Source organism: Octodon degus, unplaced genomic scaffold, assembly GCF_000260255.1.
Source record: "Octodon degus isolate 3935 unplaced genomic scaffold, OctDeg1.0 scaffold00360, whole genome shotgun sequence".
NCBI classification, from domain to species: Eukaryota; Metazoa; Chordata; class Mammalia; order Rodentia; family Octodontidae; genus Octodon; species Octodon degus.
This window is the reverse complement of record NW_004524936.1, coordinates 914978-934281: the sequence shown is the minus strand read 5'-3', so window position 1 is coordinate 934281 and position 19304 is coordinate 914978. Positions and strand designations below refer to the sequence as shown.

General features: G+C 36.3%; 1 protein-coding gene across 6 annotated transcripts in view; it reads right to left on the bottom strand.

Moving 5' to 3' along the window:
* The window catches only part of Pfkfb1 (6-phosphofructo-2-kinase/fructose-2,6-biphosphatase 1), an 86990-nt gene extending 68113 nt beyond the window's left edge, over positions 1 to 18877 (bottom strand). For 2 of the 6 annotated variants that reach the window (XM_004648203.3, XM_023708418.1), the window contains exon 1: positions 13281 to 13726. In XM_004648203.3, coding sequence (XP_004648260.1) covers positions 13281 to 13377 — 97 coding nt within the window. In that variant the 5' untranslated portion in view covers positions 13378 to 13726. Of the gene's footprint in view, positions 1 to 4295; positions 4318 to 9162; positions 9183 to 10141; positions 10226 to 13280; positions 13727 to 18628 lie in introns of those variants that run through there. The other 4 variants (XM_004648205.3, XM_023708419.1, XM_023708420.1 and 1 more) reach the window with 4 other exon arrangements.
* Between the last annotated feature and the right edge of the window lie 427 nt (positions 18878 to 19304).

Below are 19304 nucleotides of genomic sequence, written 5' to 3'. Positions count from 1 at the left end.
AAAGCACAAGTCTTATGGCAGTCCCTGGAGATGGAGAAATGGGAGAGACTGGTTATCCCGTTAGCATAAGGGCTGCAGTTTGCTTGTGTCATTGCAGGAAATGGACAGACAGCATGGATGTCCTCTAGGAGCATGCAACCATGGAGGACCCATGCATAACATGCCCATAGTGGAATTTGACTCTGCTCTCCTCACCAGTGAGAGCCTTCTCCCAGATGACAACTGAAGAAAACCACCTAGGAGGCAGAAAAAAACTTGTCTATCATGAAAGCCTGCTCAGAATGCATATTATCCTCATTGCTATGATTAATATTATAGCATACTCAAAAATATATGCTTACCCAAGAAGAGAACACCTGGTGCCTATCAAGAGCCTTTAAACATAATCTCAAGGAAGTATCTCTGGCTGCAGATCACAACTATAGCCCTCTTCAGTCAGACATAGCCAGAATGGGCTTTGGCACTTGCCCTTCACAGGAGTTAGGAGTACTTCTTCAGAAGGAGGGACAGGTTAGATAGATATATCACAGGCAGTCAGACAAGGCTAGGCCCTCAAAAAGAGCGACGATAGATACATTACAACTATGGGTGGAGGCATAGTCATTAAAAGCCAGACTTCAAAACAAAGGTAGATTGATTATACCTAAATACTTCCACTAGGGACAAAATGATTTATATTCTAAAGAGATATCTACCACTTTAGGAGAGGAAACCAAGGACAAAGGAAACAGGTAAACCACACATTGATTCACATCTATTGCTACTATAAAAACAAAAAAGAGAAGACACAGAAAACCAGATAAGTAATTGATCTTCTCTGCGAGCACAAAGGAGAGAAACAGCAACTTGTGCCCCTTCGGCAAAATGCAGTCATGCTGGCACACTGCAAGTTCCATGGAACAGTCAACACAGCTGAGATCTGGTTGTTTACCTGGGCATATACTACAGATAATAGGAGGCAGATTAATTTACTGCTACCCTATGTTCTTGTAAATAAAAGCAAAGTAAGGCAAATACCAGATTCTTTTTCCACTACAGGCAAGAGTCCCCCAGCCCCTATTTCAAAATTATCTCTGTATCTTGTCTTTCATTCTTGTTCACTCCATAGTTAGGATAAACTCTTAGGCTGGTTCCTGCACATATGCAATGGCTCAATGGAATATCTAATCTGTATTCTTATCAGACATCTTATTTGGTTTAAGTTTTTGTATGTTTCTTGAGCTTTTTATGATAGGTCCCAGCCCAAGTATAAATTGCTGAATTATTACACATGAAATGCTGGCACATGCAATTTCATAAAACAAATGCTACTAGACATAAAAAGCCAGATAAATACAAATACAGTCATAGAGAGAGATCTCAATACCCCATTCTCACAAATAGGTCAACCAGATAAAAATAAAATATCCAAGGTAAACCACATCATAAAAAATCTACTAAACAGTTCTCTACAGACCACAAAATATACATTTTTGTCAGCAGCACACAGAACTTGACCCAAAATATATTTTAGGCTGTAAGGCATGCTTGAATAAATACAAAAGAAATGAAATAATGTCTTGCATCTACTGGATCATAACAGAATAAAAAACAAAACAAATCACAAAAATATGCAAATACATTATTGAATAATCAATGGCCCATAGAAGAAATCAAGGAAGAAATTAAACAGAAACTAAAAAACTTGAATGCTAAAGCACAACATGTGTACACAATGAATTTTTTTTTTCCTGTATTTTAGGGAAGGGTCTACAGGGTGTTCAGGGTCTCACTACTAGATCTGACTCATAGTGATTCGCCTGTTTACAGCCTCCCAAGTGCTGGGATTACAGGCGTGTGCCACCACGCCCAACGTCTCAATTGTCATAAGGTGGCACAGCAGGCCTGGGGATCGAATCCCAGGCCCCTGGGCCTGCTTGCAGGCACTTTAATCTGCTGAGCTGTTTGGCCAGCCCTCACAATGAATATATTTCTAAGAAGGAAGTTCGAAGCTATGAATGTCCACATTAGAATAAAGTGATGCCAAATAAATGATGCATCTCAGCATGCAAGAAAAATAGGAGAAAAATATATGAAAAAAAAAAGAAAAATAGGAGAGTGGTTGGCTGATCTGAAATCCTCACCGATGCTCCAATTGTTGACATACTTATTATCTACTTTAAGAGCTGTCAGAGAAACATGACGTGGGGTAAGGAGGTGTTTTTTAAAAATCGTTCATAGACTTTTGTAAAATGCAAGATAAATTAAAGTTATTATAACAATGATTCTTTCAAAAAGAAAAAAGAAACATAGGAACAATACAAATCCAAAACTTGTACTGAGAAACAAATTATAAAGATCAGAGAAGAAATTAATGACATTGGGGATTAAAAAATACAAAACATCAATGAATCAAGAGATGGTTTTCTAAAAAAAAAAGAAAGAAAGAAAAGAGATGGTTTTCTGAAAAGATAAACAAGACTGACAAATCTTTAGTCAAACTTGCCAAAATAAGGAAATATTTATATCAATGCAATTAGAAATGAAAAAAGTGAAATCACAATGGATACCAACCAAAGTCTGAGGACTGTAAATTATTTTGAAAAAGTATAATTCCATAAATTAGGGAATCTAGAAGAAACTGATAAATGCCTAAACAACTTTACACTTATAAGTGTAACTACATAGGATATGTAGACCAACTCCATGGAATCCTCAACATCTTATAGCTCAACAAGTTATAAAAAACAATCTGAATGGTACTATATACATTAATTTAGTTAAAAATTAAATGTCCAGTAATAGAAATCTCCAGATCTAGATTTATTCATCTGAAAAATCTACTGCATTTTAAAAAAGAATTAACATAAATTTTTCACAATATCTTTCAGAAGAGGTGGGAACATTTCCAACTAATGAAGTCCAAATTACGCTGATGCAAGGTAGTGTACTAAAACCTGAGTCCAATGTTCTTCATAAGTTAGATGCAAACATCCTCAGCAAAATATTAGCAATTACAATCTAATATTGCTTAAAAACAATAATATGCAATTATTTCGTCCTCATGTACAAGGGTAGATCAACCAAAAAAAATCTATCGATGCTATACATAACACTTACAAACTAAAGAAAAAATATTCATCAATTTTTACTGAAAAAGTACTTAGAAAATTCAATGTGTGTTAGTGATAAAAAAAAAACTCCCAAATAATTTGCAGCACGGAAATTACTTGATAAGGAACCTCTACAAAACAAAAACAAAACCTAAAGAAACAAATAAAAAAGTATCACGACATCCTGATATCAGGACCAACACAAATATTTCCACCCTCTTCACTCTTTTGGCATCAATACTAAAAGTTCTAACCACAACAACAAGGAAATAAAAGGAAAGAAAACATACATTTTGCAAAATGCTTTTAAAAATTAATCTTTGCAAATGTGATGATTATCTACATAGAAATTGCTCTATAATTACAGAAATTCCTAGAACAAGTTCAGTAAGGTTACAAAATATAAAATCAACACTAAGAAAAGAATTTTGAGGCTAACTTTCAGTATAACAGTATAAGAAGTTGTATAAACACCTACTCTGCAGAGAAATGAACTAAGCTGGCAAAGCTTACAACAAAACCTGTGAAAATCTCTGTAAATAGTCCTTAATGGAAAAAAAATGTTTATTCAGGAAAGTCTACTAAAATTAGGAAAGAACAGTAAGGGTCTTTGGTTCAGCCTAACTTCATGAAAGCTTCACACCAGGTGCATTTAGCCAGGCAGACTGAGTTCCCTTTCTCCTCAGAGCTATCTTCCAATCAAATGGAATAGCATGTCACTAAGAGGCAGACAACTAGTATTTTGCATTCCCTTTAGATCCAAGTTTCAAAGGTTAAACTCCTGACAAATGTGGCTACATGGTTGGGGAATCCCTTCATTTAACCAATCCCTAATCATAGAATGAAAGCTATACATCAGGTGTAGTACCTCATTCCAATTTACTCACAGGGCAGATTTTACACCAGGTCAGCCAAACTAAGAAGACTAGAGGTCAATGTTCTACTCAATATCCAGAGTGATGGCTCATGAGGGTGTAATCCATGGAAAAGAAGTAATCCATCAGACAAGAGATCTCCAACAGTTTCCCTAAAAGAAGCAAGAGTATAAAGAAGCAGAAGTCTCCGGATGCTCTCAAGCAGAACTGGTGCTCTTAACTAAGAGCAACAAGCTAAATCATAGGCCAGTTGGTTCACCAGAGAAACCAAGTAAGAAACCTTACAAGAGATTTTCAAGAGTAAGAAAAGAAATCCTCAAAGACTGACCTCAAAAATTAACTCTGCCAGTTCAATTTGAATAGGCTGCACTGTCAAAAATTAGAACAAGGGGGCCGGGGAGATAGCTCAGTAGAATAAGTGCTTGCCTGGAAAGCACAAGGGCCTGAGTTCAATCCTCGGTTCTGGAAAAAAAAAATTAGATCAATGAGGCAGTAATTAGGAGATGTAGAGTATAACAACAAATGGGCTGACAGGTTAATAGATCAAAGAAAGAGACAAAGGGATCCCAAAGGCAATTAACTACCTACAAACCAAAGGCCAAGGCTGCCAAGAAGCAATACCATCAAAGGGCTCACACTTCAGGGAAACAGTATTTAGTAAAAAATCCCAGCTACAACACAATGTAGTTATACTGAAGTAAGGAAATGACACTAAAGGTAATTCAAATGAATAGGAGCACTGAATAGAGATAGCATATATTAAAAAGTTTATAAATACATATGTGTTCTAAAAGCTAGGAAACATGGCAGGGGCAAAACCATACATTCATATACACAAGATCAATGATCCTGAGAATCTCCATCAGGTTTTTGAAACCAGCAGTTAATTGGTGGGATTCTCACCCTGACTACATGTGCTGATAACCATGAACTAGGCAACTGCACTGAAGAAAGCAATGTGTAATGGTAGGGCCATGCTTGGAATGCCTGTCACTCTGGTCTTCTAAAAGTGTACTGCTTCTAAAAAATAAATAAATAAAATAAAAGTGTACTGCTTCTAATGTCATATCAATTATTGCTATACTCTCTCTCTCTCTCTCTCAAGTAAATGTTTGTTTAAAAAAAGAAAAAAAGGTAATAAATGAAAACAAGAGACAAGAAAAAATTTCATAGGACTGTCCTGCTACAATATTGTATATGAATAAATTTCTAAATTTCTGTGTAAAAATTTGTAATTCTTCATTTCTATTTTTTTACTATTTTTCATTTTCTATTATTTTTCACATTCTATATGGATTTAAAGTTTAGCATATCAATGACTGATGGAAAATACCTGTTCCATGTTATGTTTAAGGCATTTGATACGCAGACAGATAGTGATAGTAAGCTCAACTGCCTATGTTTTAGGGTGATATCATTGAGCTTCTCTTCTAGAGGGTTAACAAGGTAAATATGCAGACCAAAAAATTAGAAAAAAGTAAGGGCTACAAGGATAGCCAACATTTTGGCCCTAGCCCTTCAAGGTTAGTGAGGACTCAGGACACAAGAGAACCTGTACAGTAAGATCCTGTAACTCAGTGGTGTCCCAAATTTTCTGATCAAGGAGATTATGGGGCCACACAGGAAAGTGATCAATGATGTGGAGTGTGCCTAAGGAGAGTCACATGGAGAGAAAACATTCTCAGGCTTTCACAGAAAGCAAATCGGTCAAGCAATGGTCGTGACTCATCCACATGGCTGACACTGACAAAAGATCTACAAACTGTTGTACAGGGTTTCAGGGTAAATCCTGAGGAGATCTGACTGACCTTGTCAGATACAAAAGTTACATTTCTTGTTATATAGGTCTTGCTTTATTTTGGTCTTAACCATCCAGCAGAAAAGTATAAAAACGAGTTATAAAAAGTAAAGTCATATTAGTGTGTTGAGCTATAAAAAGCTCAACTCAACAACTTCTGACATTGCCAGCCCTGCAGATAACCCACTACTATTATGGACTACATTGGATTACTTTGCTGAATTCACATACCTACAATATTTGAATGGCAATGGAATACCCATCTCTGACAAAAATAAAGAGGGGGCATATAAATGAAAGACCATTTTGTAGTGAAAAATATATATATATGTATATACAAAATATTTAGGATAGATATACAGCTTTCTCTTAGTTCAATGAGAAGAAAGATTTGTACTAATAATGTTTAGACAAGATATCATATCTGCATCTTGTACTATGAATAACTACTACAAAGATAATATGAAATGTATTAATTATTGTAACTGTTCTACTAACCTGTTTTGAAACTGTCTCAATGCTATTTCTTTCTCAATAAAATAAATAAATAAATATATATGTATGTTTTCCTTAATTTTCTCAGCTTCTTTAATATATAAAATTTAATATAAAACCAATTATACATTATATTGATTTTAGCAAAAAACAGATATAATGTGTATAAAATAATAGCACAAAGAAAAAATAAAATTGAGCTATAATGAGTAACATTTACATATCTCATTCGGATTTAATTAGTAGAAATTTGAAGCAGACTCTGATAGTCAAGATTTATACAGAAAGTTCAACAACAACCACTATGAAAATACCTCTAACACAGATAGTTAAAAAATCAGGGCTGAGGAGATAGTTCAGTAGCATAAGTGCTTGCCTGACAAGCGCAAGGTCCTGAATTCAATCCCTGGTACCTCAACAACAACAAAAAAATCATCAAATGAATGATAATGTTAAACCAGAAAATATTTAGTTAATGCAAAATAATAAAGCAACAAAGAGGTAATACAAGGAGAAAAGACATAAGCGATATAGAACAGTAAAAAAAAGTGGCACATTTAAATTCAAATATATCACTACTAACACTGAGTGTGAATGGACTAATCAATCTAACCAAAAGGCAGAGAATTTATAAGAGGATGAAAAGATACAAAAGGTCACATATTTATAATTTCATTTACATGAAATGTTCACAATAAGCTAATCCAAAGAAACTGAGTAAATTAGTGGTTGCTACGGGCCAATGAGAGTGGAATAGAGATTTGCTCTAAATAGTATAGGGCTTCTTTTTGGTATAGTAAATTCTAAAATAGTTCTAAAAGTGTATGTTTAAGATATCCTGGAATTAGTGACAATGGTTGCACAAGCATGTGAATACACTCAAAACAACTTCCTTACACACTTCACGATCGTGAATTTCATATTATGTGAATTACACCTCCCGTAAAAACAATTTTTAACAGTATAGGAAGATATATACCAAGCAGATATTAAGCTGAATAATTCAAATATTATGGAAAAATTTACTTGTGGAATAAATATGCAAATGATATCAAATTGATAGACATTACCAAAGACAATTTCCTTACACATTGATAAAATACTCAATTCACAAGAAAGACATAGCAATTTTAAATTTGCCTATAACTATCTACAAACTTGCAAATTTGACAGAATTACAAGAAGATATTGCCAAATATTTCACATCAGCACACAACCAAAACCTCAAACTACAGGATAGCTGAGATATAATACTAATTTCTATCAGTTTTTTGAAAGTAGCAGTTAATGTTTAAAATATTTTCTCTAACTATATTCTAATATATTCTAATATTTGTAATCTAACTACATTGAGGACAGCAAAGTACAATATGACATCCATGGTTGAATATCTTTCATCTTATTCTTTTAAATGTATATAGTCTCTAATATCTAGTACTATTATACTATATTTAAAATAAATTAAAACAATCCAGCAGAAAAGTATAAACATGAGGTATAAAAAGTAACACTGGGGCCGAGAAGATGGCTCAGTGGAATAAGCACTTCCCTGGCAAGGGCAAGGGCCTGAGTTCAATCCCCGGTTCCACCAAAAAAAATAATGCCATGGCTCAGGTCAACAACTTCTGACAATTGCCAATTCTGCTGATAATCCACTACTATTATGGACTATTAGACTATATTGGGTTATTTTGCTGAATCCAAGTATCTACAATCCTTAGCCTGGCTTCAAGTATGAATAGGTCCTTTACAGACTTCTCCAAATACAGCTTCTCTAAGTACAGTGCAACACCCATCTCTGACAAAAAAAAAAAAAATCGGGAGCCATGAAGCTAGGAAATTGATCAAACATGTGTAGGTGGGACTAGGCCCAGTGCCTACAGCAAATAAGTTACCTCTCTCCTCAGATGAACATCCTGTCTCGTTAAGGTTAGCTATCAGTTGCTAAGCAACCTAGTGTCATGTGTTACTACCTTCACAAAGACCATTTTGTTGTGGAAAAAAAAGAGAGGAAAAAATATATATGTATACACAAGAGAGTTAGGATAGATATATAGCTACTTTCTCTTAGTTCAATGAGAATAAAAATTTGTACTAATATTGTTTAGACAAGATAGCATGCCTGCATCTTGTGCTCTGAATAACTACTATGAAGACAACAATATGCAAAATATATTGCATAATTAATACAAATTATTGTAACCATTCTACTAACCTGTTTTGAAACTGTTTCATTGATAGTTTATCTTTTTTCTCATTAAAATGAATAAAAAAGAAAAAGTAAAAAGGATGAGGAAAAAATTAAGTCTTATTGAAAAGAAGAGTTGATGTTTAATTGATCAATCTTGCATGCCTGTATCTGGTAATCTGAGCAAGAAATTTGATGATAACAATACATAATACAACCATTGTTAATTTTCTGTTCTCTACCATTTGTACTGTTTTATGTCACTTTATTTTGCCACTGTTTTTTTTTCTCTTTAAAATAAAAAATTAGGGGCCGGGGATATGGCTCAGTGGAATAAGTGCTTCCCTGGCAAGCGCAAGGGCCTGAGTTCAATCCCCGGTTCCAAAAAACACACACACACACAAAAAATAAAATATAAAAACTTCAAACAACATAAGGATATTGAAACAGCTTAACAAACAGGACTGAATGGATACATATACTATACTAAACAAAAATGTAAAATGCATAGTGTTTTCAATTGCTCATGGAACATTTACCAACACTGACTGTATGTTGCTCCATAAAGTAAGTCTCGACACACAGCAAAGAATTGAAATTATAGTTTGTTTTCTGACCAGAAAGAAATTAAACTGTGTCTTAGTTACTCTTCTCTGTTGCTGGGACAAATACCCGACACCCAAAATGAAGGAAGGAAAGGTTTATTTAGCTCACAGTTACTGGAGGTTTCTGTCCATATTCAGCAGGGTCCAAGGCACAGCAGCACATAGCAGAGGGCAAACTTTCATGGTGGTGGCAAAGAGCAAGAGTGTAAAAGGAGGAGGAGCAGCAGCTCAAGCAGCTAACTTCTCTTTCCTCCTCACATTGAAATGCAAATTACCTGCACCGCAGTATCCACACAGTAATCAATCACAAACTCCAGAAGCTGCCCCATCACTGTTTGAGGCTTTGGGGGAGGGAAACTAGACACAAAGCATAACAAACTGGAAGAGGAAAAGGTACTGATCTACCCGAATAGAAGCTGGCTCAAAGACTGGCACCAATTATTAGAGGTTTCCTACTATGTCAGGAATTAAACTTTCAGTTGCTAGATGAAAATCAGTAAGTCCCAGCAGTCCTGAGAAAGGGACTGAGGTAGCCAGGGTAACTGGGCAGAGAGAATAAGAAAGCCCAGGGCAGTATCATTTATCAAATGGTCTGGAAGTATTTTAAAATGTATGCCCACACATTTATACATATATATAATACCAGGGGGCTGGGGAGATGGCTCAGTGGAATAAGCGCTTCCCTGGCTAGTGCAAAGGCCTGAGTTTAATCCCTAGTTCTGCCAAAATAAATAAATAAGTTAATTAAAAATAAATAAATAAAATAGAATACTAGTCCTGTTTAGTACACCAATTATAACATCAGATATTTACATTAGAAAAAAAAAGGAAAGTTTGAAAATTAATGACCTGAGTATTCAACACTAGATGTTAAAAAAGAATAAATCCAATGAAAAAATAGAATAAGATATTTAAACAAAATAGATATAGAAAGCATAAAAGAGGCAAAGTATTTCTTTTAGAATAATAAGAGTCACAAACTTCTGGCAAGGTTTATAAAGAGAAAAAAAGTACAAATAAACAATGTCAGAAAAAAACCAAGGGCATAACTACAAATACAACAATTAAACAGATACAAACATAAGTACCTCATATAAATAAATGTGAAAGCTGATGTGAAATAGAAAATTCCCTAGAAAACCATAATTGAACAAAGCTGACTTGAGTAGAAGAAGCAAACCAAAATGATTCTGTAACTATTAAATTGTATTTAGTTTAAATTTTAAAGGAGACACCAGTCCCGGACACTTTTACTTAGAAGTTCTGCCAAATATTTGAGGAACAGATAGTTCCTGGACAAACTCTATCAGAGAACAGAACGAAAGAAAACAACCTTCACCTCATTTCATGAGGCTAGTATAACCTTGACAGCAAAATCAGATAGGGACAATATGAAAATCGAAAGATTATAGGCCAATCTCATTTGTGAACAAAATGCTAAAATTCTAAACAAAATTTTGGTCATTAAATCTAGAAGTTTTAGCTTATGTCAGGACAGATAAATTAGTGCAACACAAGACAAAGTATAATGCAATGCACCATTTTAACAGATTAATTTTTTTAATTAACATGTCATCTCAGTGGACATATAAAACATTTCTGATTAAATTCCATATTCATTCATCTTTTAAAAATTCCACTGGCAAACTAGGAATAGGAACTTCCTTAACTTGTTCAATGATATCTATCAAAAAGACATCAAATTTTTTTTTTAATACTAGAACTTTAAAAGTATTCCCGTTAAAATCAAGATCAGGGCCGGGGAGATGGCTCAGTGGAATAAGCACTTCCCTGGCAAGTGCAAGGGCCTGAGTTCAATCCCCGGTTCTGCCAAAAAAACAAAAAAAACAAAAAAACAAAAAACTAGAAAATCAAGATCAACTCTAATAACAAGCACTAATAACACTGCTATTCAACACTGAACTAGCGGGTGAGGTCTTAGCAATGTAAGAAAAAGTTTAAAAAATAATAATCTCTTGTTGAAAACATAATGTTAAGTGGAATGAATCAGACACATAAGCTTAAATATGTATAATTTCTCTTACATGAGAAACACAAAGTATAAATAAATTAAAGAGCAAAATAAAAGATAATTAGAAACTGTGAGATATATCTTTTGCAAATAGGAAGGGCACCAGGAAATGGAATGAGGTGAGAGGAAGAAGGGGAAGGGGACCTACAAAGAATTAAGGTGTGCCCTTTACATGTACTAACTACCCACAGTGAATGTAATCATCATGTATCACAAACATGTACTAATAAAAATTTTAAAAAACAAAGACTGGATGAGAAAAATGAAAGCTAGCATTCACTCATAAATTACCAACACTAATGATAAAGTTTAGCTGATTTCTTAGTTATAATTTAAGTATATAGAACAACTATATTTCCATATATTAGTATCAAACTGCTATAAAATTTTCTGAAAGAATATTGTTTACAAAAGCAACTGATATCAGCCCAGAAATCTTGCTAGTGATAATATGCAGGCTTTTGTAGATTAAATTGTAAAACATCACTAAGGTTGGGCATGGTGGTACACATCTCTAATGCAGGCAATCCAGAAGGCTGAGGCAGGCAGATCCCAAGCTTAAACTGAGCCTTGCAGATTAGTAACTTAGCAAACCCCCCACAAAACTATAGGTAGATGAGAGACAAAATGACAGACAGTTAGCTAGGGATGGACCCCAGTGTGAAGGCCCTGGGTGCAATCTCCAGTAGAGCAAAAATCCACTGAAATAACATGAAAAAATCTAAATATATGAACAGATATCGTGTTCAGGAAACACTAAATGTCACATATATTAACCCCACAAATTGATTTAGAGATTGAATGCAATTCCAATCAAATTCTCAAAAGTTTTGTTTCCATTTGTGTGTAATTTGAAAAGCTGAATGAGGGAAAGCTGAAATTTATGGGAAAGGGAAGGATTATGCCAAAAATAGCCAAGACAGGAGCTTTAGTAGTACAATTAATTAGTGCCCAGAACTTCTCTAGAAAAATAGCCAAGATATGACAAAAGAGGGACAAAATGAAGGGATATACTCTACCACAGGATAAATGTACAAGAAAGTCCATGGCACTACTGTTCATAATCAGCAAATAAAAATTGCTTGAATTTATGCATTATAAGATGAATTCACAAAACATAAGAGTACATAATAAGGAGAATAAACAAACTATAAGAACTTGCACTAATAACATCTCTGAGCCTGGACTTCCTCTAGCATTAGGTGTATGAAAGCTTGGTAACGGGCTGGGGAGATAGCTCAGTAGAATAAGCACTTCCCTGGTAAGTGCAAGGGCCTGAGTTCAATGCCTGGTTCCACAAAGCAAGCAAGCAAGCAAGCAAGCAAGCAAGCAAGCAAGCAAGCAAGCAAGCTTGGTCAGCTGGTCCTTAAGCTGTCTGAATCGCAGAGTTCACAGCAGCTTTATTTCCAACAACTTTTGGATCATTAGACCATAATTCTTTGGCTGGAAGAACCTTGGTTCTCAAATGCCCCCTGTTATCTGAGGGAAATGTTATACTCCTATTTTTAAAAATATTTATAGCTTTTTCTTGCTTCTCTCTATTAAATTTTCAAAATGAATACTAAATCAGCTGGCTGTCTCTGAAAGATTGAACACCTTTTCCTTAAAATCCTCAGAACAACAAGAAGGTATATAGGTACCAAGAAGTGAACAGAGGAGACAGTTTTTCCTAGTCCAGGAATTATAGCCTTCTGAGAAGCATCTTTCAAAAAGGAAAAGCAATGCTAAACAGTGACATGGTACTGCTGTGTATCCAGCACCTGTCCCCTGAGAGATGATGCCAGGAACCATCACCTTATTTCACCCAGGCACAATCAGACAAGATCAATTTCCAGAAACTTCACAAAGGTAACCAAAACGAAACATTCTAATATAGCACTGAACAGTTTCACTAGAAACCACAAGTTCCAAACACAAAGCATTCCAAGTCAACACTACATACAAGAAAAGTTCTGAGTCAAAAATTCCTGTGATTAAGATGGTCCTTAGCTCTCATTCTTTTTCTTCTTTCATTCTGTCTTTATCTTTTTTTACTTTCCTAACTTTTGTCTTTTGTTATCCTATAGCTACTTCATTAAGTGTTCATCTATTCCAAATTTTAGACTACAGTGAGAGTTAATGGGGGGCATTCTTTGCTCTTCTGTACCCACTCTACCAACACCATTTTGAATCCCACAGAAATAAACCCCACTTACAGCCCCTTCGCCGTTGCAGACCGCTGTTGCCACTGCTGTGTGGAATCCAGATCTTCTGCAGCCTGGTTTGTGTGAGCTCTCCCATCTCTTGAGACATTTTAGGAGTTGAGGTTGATGACACTCCTTCCTATACAGTACCGGGTCTCACTTCCTGTCTTCCGAGCTGTCTTTCCTGTTGCTGTAGCCACAGCAGCAGGTGAAAAGGACTGGGCTGAGGATGCAATGGGTTTCTGAGCCTTTCACAGTCTGTCTCCAGCCCACTCTTGCTTTTCCTCTAGTCCTAGCTGCCTGTGTGACTGTATGTACCAGAGGGGGCTTGGATGCCAAGAGCCAGAGGTTGCGCAGAAGTCAGCAGAGGCCTCTGAACTCCAAGGGCTGTGTACATAGGAGATAAGTTAGAGCCCAGTAAGGAAGGCAGCCAGCAAGACAGCCCAGGTCTGGCCAGTCATTTCCTGCCAATGAAGACAGGACTATTAAGGTATGCAAATAAAAGACCAAAGATATGTGCTTATATCCTGTGTGGGGTCGCAAAGCAAAAGTGATGGAAGTAGGTCTCATTCTTGAAATAATAAATTGGACCCAAGAGTAATATCAAGCTCCAACTCAGAAACAAACACCCACATCACAAATCATCAGAAATACAAGTGTCCTGAGAACAAAAACACAAAGTCCCTAATGAAAAATATAATGTTTTGTGCTAGCAATTAAAGGCCCAAACTGGAAGTGGAAGGTTCACTGCCTCACTGCTCTCTTCCCACCCAAAATAGTATTGTAACTCTTGCCTTTGCCTAGATTCTGCTTTCCCTACTGCAGAGCCTTTCTACAGTGTGCTGTGTGGGGCTCTCCTGGAAAGATGAGCACATATGTGCTCATCTGTATACTCTCTTCAGCCAAAGCTAAATAAATCACTGAACCTGATACTTTGGGAAGGTGCATGAGTGCAGGCATTGCTGAGGAGAGAAATGATAAGCACTGCTCACATGGCTGCCAGCTGGCTTGAGATATTCTATGGATATTGGTAACATGATTTGATCCAAAACTTGTCTAAAGTTCTTCATGCCATGCTGCTGGAATGGAGACATAGGCTGCTGCAGGAGCATGTAGGAAGCAAAATGCAATGGCCTGTAAGGGAGACTAGCCTATAGCAGTCCATAGGCCAGAGCAATTCCTCCCATATATTTTCCCTTAACTACTCCCATTTTCCCTGCCTCCGATTCTTGGTTATTCTGAGGCTTTTATCTGTAGAACTCATGCTTGCCTGGCAGATATCCAAGTGTGTTCTTACTTCATTCTTTTGCAATCTTCCCACCCCCTGATAAACCTCCAGTGATTGGCTGTTAGGAAGAACAACTTTCTTCCACTGAGCTAGGCTGCACAAGGACAATCTCTTGGGGATAGAAATCTCCAATTTCTGCTACCAAGTACTCAGCTCCATTTTGCCTTTTAAGATAAATACATTCTCAGAGCTTTAGTCTACACAAGGGTTAGATTCCTCCAGTTGCAGTCTGTAAACAACGTGAAATTTTCAAAATTAGAGTCCACATAGCTAAATGTCTAGTGAGGCAGTGGATCATAGTGGTTAAAATGGGATCTAGAGATGCACTACCTGAGTAGAATCCCAGTTTTGTCCATTGATGTTCCATTTAATTTGGAACCTTGGAATGATAGCAATACCTACCCTTTTAGAGTTGTTGAAGATTTTATGTTAAATAACACAAGTAAAGCAGCCTGAAAAATGCTAAATATCTATTATTTAACATTGTTATTTCCATTTTGTTTGGGTTTTTTTGTTACTTCCATTTTGAAATAAATGATCAATCACTCCTTTCACTAATCAGTAACTTCTTTTGATAAAGGAAACATACAATATTAAGGCAAAGTGTTAACATTCACAGTATGCAGAACTCTTGAGAATCACTTAAAAAGATGAATTCATTTTTACTTTCCTAGTTTTATGTGAAGAGTTATGTTGAGAAGCCCCCCCCCCACAAAACTTTATACTCCATCTTCTTAGGTAAAAGGAAATTGATGCCTAGGGAAGGGCAATGCTTTTCTAAGGTAAATCTGTGGTAAATCTGTGGCCAAGTCTGAAACGGAATACTGGCAACCCAGTTACTTCCAGTCTGTGGTTTTTCTTTAAGTGATGAAGCTAGCTTGATTTAAAAACATGGTGTTTCCCATTATGTTAAATGAACTAAGTCAAACACAGAAAAGTCAATATAGCATGTTCTCATTTATATGAGGAAGCAAAAGGAGTTGATTTTAAGAAGTTGAGAGGTGAACAGTTGTTACCAGAAGTTGGGAAGGAGAAGGGATAGAAAGAGAATGGTTAATGGGTACAGAATGCAACTGGATAGGAGGGATAATTTCTAATGTTCTATAGCACAGCAGAAAAACTATGGTTGATAACAACTGACTACATATTCCAAAATGGCTAGTAGAGATGATTTTGAATGCTTCCAAATAAATGATAAATTCTTGAGGTGATACACATGCCAATAACCTGATCTGATAACCGCATATTATACACATATACTGAAATATCATATAGTTATCACATATGTCCATTCAAAGTTAATATTTTTAAACATAGTTTTCCAGATTAGCTATGAACTTCTAGAGGTTCCAAATCATACTCTGGAAGAGGTACAAATCCCTTAATTCTTTTTTTCACATCTGTTTTATTTTATTTTTTTAAAATTTATTTATTTATGTGTGTGTGTGTGTGTGTGTGTGTGTGTGTGGCCAGCTCAGCCCACCAGGGGGCGGGGCTGGCTGGCATGTGGTGCTGGGGCATTGAACCGCGGTCCCTGTGCTCTGCTAAGCTTGTTCTAAGTAGGTGCTTTAGACCACTGAGCCATCTCACCAGCCCCAAATCCCTTAATTCTAGTAAGTCTCCTAACTGGTATAATCTTTTTGATGTTGCTTTCTTGTATGCATTTCATTGCTAACAAAGCAACAATATATTCCTTATCATATTTGTTCCTTATAAACATACTCATGGATGGGAAAGTTGCTTGTCAGAGGTAATCTATAGCAGGTCACATGAACATGAGTCTTACGTTTATAGTTTTATCCTCACAATCCTGCCAAGAGGTAAGAAGATAATTTTAGTAGCAAGAAATCTGAGATAGGCAGCTAGAAGGCTTTTAACAAGGTCTGAAAGGGTAAACATGGGGTCCAGGCTTAACAAAACAAATTTAAAACTATGTTGACCTCTGAAATTTTATACTGCTGTTACCAATTCTAATTTCAGAAGTAGAAAAACAAAGCACAAGATTTATGGAAAGACTTCAGCCTAGCATTCAAGCCTCTTATAAATCAAGCCCCAGCCTGCCTGTCCAACCATGTTGCTCTTCACACTCTTATGTTTAAACAGCAGTGGCCCAGTATATGTCTGATTAGGTACTGCTATGGGCTGGGAGGGTACTTGATCGCACTTCTAAATCCCCTTTTGTTTGGCTGTCCAAGTCTAAACATATACTTTTGCTGTTCTTTTCCTAAGAGATAATGTCTATAGAAATGTATTTTTAAAACACTTACTCTACACAGCAATTTTGTACCAATTTAAATTTTGTATTCAGTAAAGCACTATTGCTTAGAAGAAAAAAATTAATTGCAGTGGCTGACGTACTGGGCCTCAAAACATACCACATGCTTTCCAATCTCTGGGCTTTTGCTCAGTCTGGAATATTTTGTCTTCCATTCTCAGTGAAATCTGACTCACTCCTTAAGTCATGGTTTAATGTTCACCTCTTTTGGCAAGTCACCTCTGTATTTTCAGGAGAGGCTTTGTCTTTGATTATCATATCCCCCATGTGTCTTTATTTATCTCAGCAAGTATTCACCAGTGTTTCCCTTATCTGCTTCCCCACTAGACTGTGGGCTCCTTGAGAATGTGAACAAGGTCCTGGTGATCTGCGTATCTTATGTTTGGTTCAGGCACTGGCACAGGGAAAACATTTCTTCAGTGAGCATTTATAGAGTGTACATCTCTCTGCCTAAATGAGACAAACATGTGAACTAGTAATATCAGTTCAACAAGATAAAGAAAGCAATGCAGGAAAGTAGATGAGGATATGATTTGGTCTAATATAGGTAGTGCCTAGAAAGATTTCTCAACTTTGAAAGGTGCAGAACAAAATAAACAGAAGAATGAAATCTCCTCTGAGATGGTCCAATGAAGTAGTTGCAGACATAGGGTTCACTCAATAGAAGATTTTCATTCAGGACTAAAAGCTGAGCCATTAGTTCTAAAATTGGGCTATTGGGGCCGGGGAGATGGCTCAGTGGAATAAGCGCTTCCCTGGCAAGTGCAAGGGCCTGAGTTCAATCCCCGGTTCTGCAAAAATAATAAAATAAAAAAAAAATAAAATAAAATAGAATTGGGCTATTTCTAGGGAAGAAAAGTATACAGTGTGCCTTCCTAAATCATACAGATCCTGATACCCTTTGAGTATAGGATTTGGCACTAGAATCTCATTAAAGGCATCAAAATAGCTCTGACGAACAATAAAATTCCAAAGAGGATTCCTTTATTAGTAATTTTTGAAGTGTATGAGTATGGATACATTTGTAAGAATTAAGAGTGCTGAGGAGAGGTTAGGCCACACTCAAAGGTTAGATGCATGCATAAGTATATATCAGGCCTTGCGAGACAGCAGCTCAGGATTAATTTCTTTCTGCCCCAGCTGACCAGCCCCATGCCTATGCCCCAAAACTATTTTCAGTACCACGCCTGCGCCCCAAAACTCATTGTATCCTATTTCTAGGAGTGGCTCTCCACAAACCATGGCCACTCAAGGAAAAAAGCAAGTAGTGGGTTGTGGGTGGTACTGCCTGTGCATGCTACCAAAAAAGGGCAGGTTCATTAATCTCAGAGCATAGAAGTCCTAAAATGTCTTTAAAGAACTCTGCAACCTGTCTTCACACCCCTCTTGATTTTCAGGCAGTTTTATGAGGAAAAAAGTGTAGGGATTTTAATTTCCATCTTACTGAGGAGGCTACTGAAAGAAACTATATAGCTTGTTCAATGAGTCATAAAAAAATTTTGCCCTACTCTGTACACCACAGAGGTCAGAGATCTAATCTCAATCCCACATTTTATTCAGAACTAGACTTTACAGATAAACTGGAGAGAATTCAAGGAGCTAAGGAATTTCCCATTAGGTTAATATATTAAAAATTCAAATCAAAATGTACAAAAATACACACAGATTAGCTACAGATGTTTTCCTACACCCTTTAATGCATAGCTCCACTTACAATGTATGCAAAAAAACTTTTAAGAGAGCCCAAAGAATGAATTTGTGTAACTCCTGTCTATTTTTTCCTTATTTCTCACATACCTGTTCTCTTAGAGAATTTTTCTTCCATCGCTAATTATCCAACACTCAGCTCTCTTGCATTTACAGACCTCCAAAGCAAGTCCAGTGGGTGGCATCAAAGAGGGAACCTGGAGAAGTTCACTTGCTTCTGGGAAGGCTGAGGAAGCACCCTTGTTAAGTGGTGTTTGTGTGCTCTGTTGAAATATCAGCTGTTGTAATTGCCAAAGAAGTTCCTGAGCCACTCGGAGCCTTTTCTCTTCAGTCCAACCATGTGTTCACCTTGCCCCAAAGGTCAGAACTAATATTAACAAGCAATGGCAGAATGCAGAAATTAAAACCAACTATTGAGACAAGCAAGATACAGATATTCTTGGAGCTAAATGTCACACAGATCTTCCGGGTAAATGGGCACAATTCCTTACTGGAAAGCAATCTGGCAAAATGAAGCAAGAGCAATAAAAATGTTCATTTCCTTTGTCCTAGTTATCCCACTCCTGGGATTCAATCTGAGTCAGTAACTCCCAAATCTGGAAAAATACCTCAAGGCACTTTTTTTTTAAAATTACAGAGCTATTTTCTGATGGCAACAAGGAGGTAACCTTTATGTCCTCTGAGATGAAAGCAGCTCTTTGATTATTTTTTGTGCTATTTTTTTTTCTGTAGCCATCAAGGATGACTGTAAATTCTGTGAAGTTCT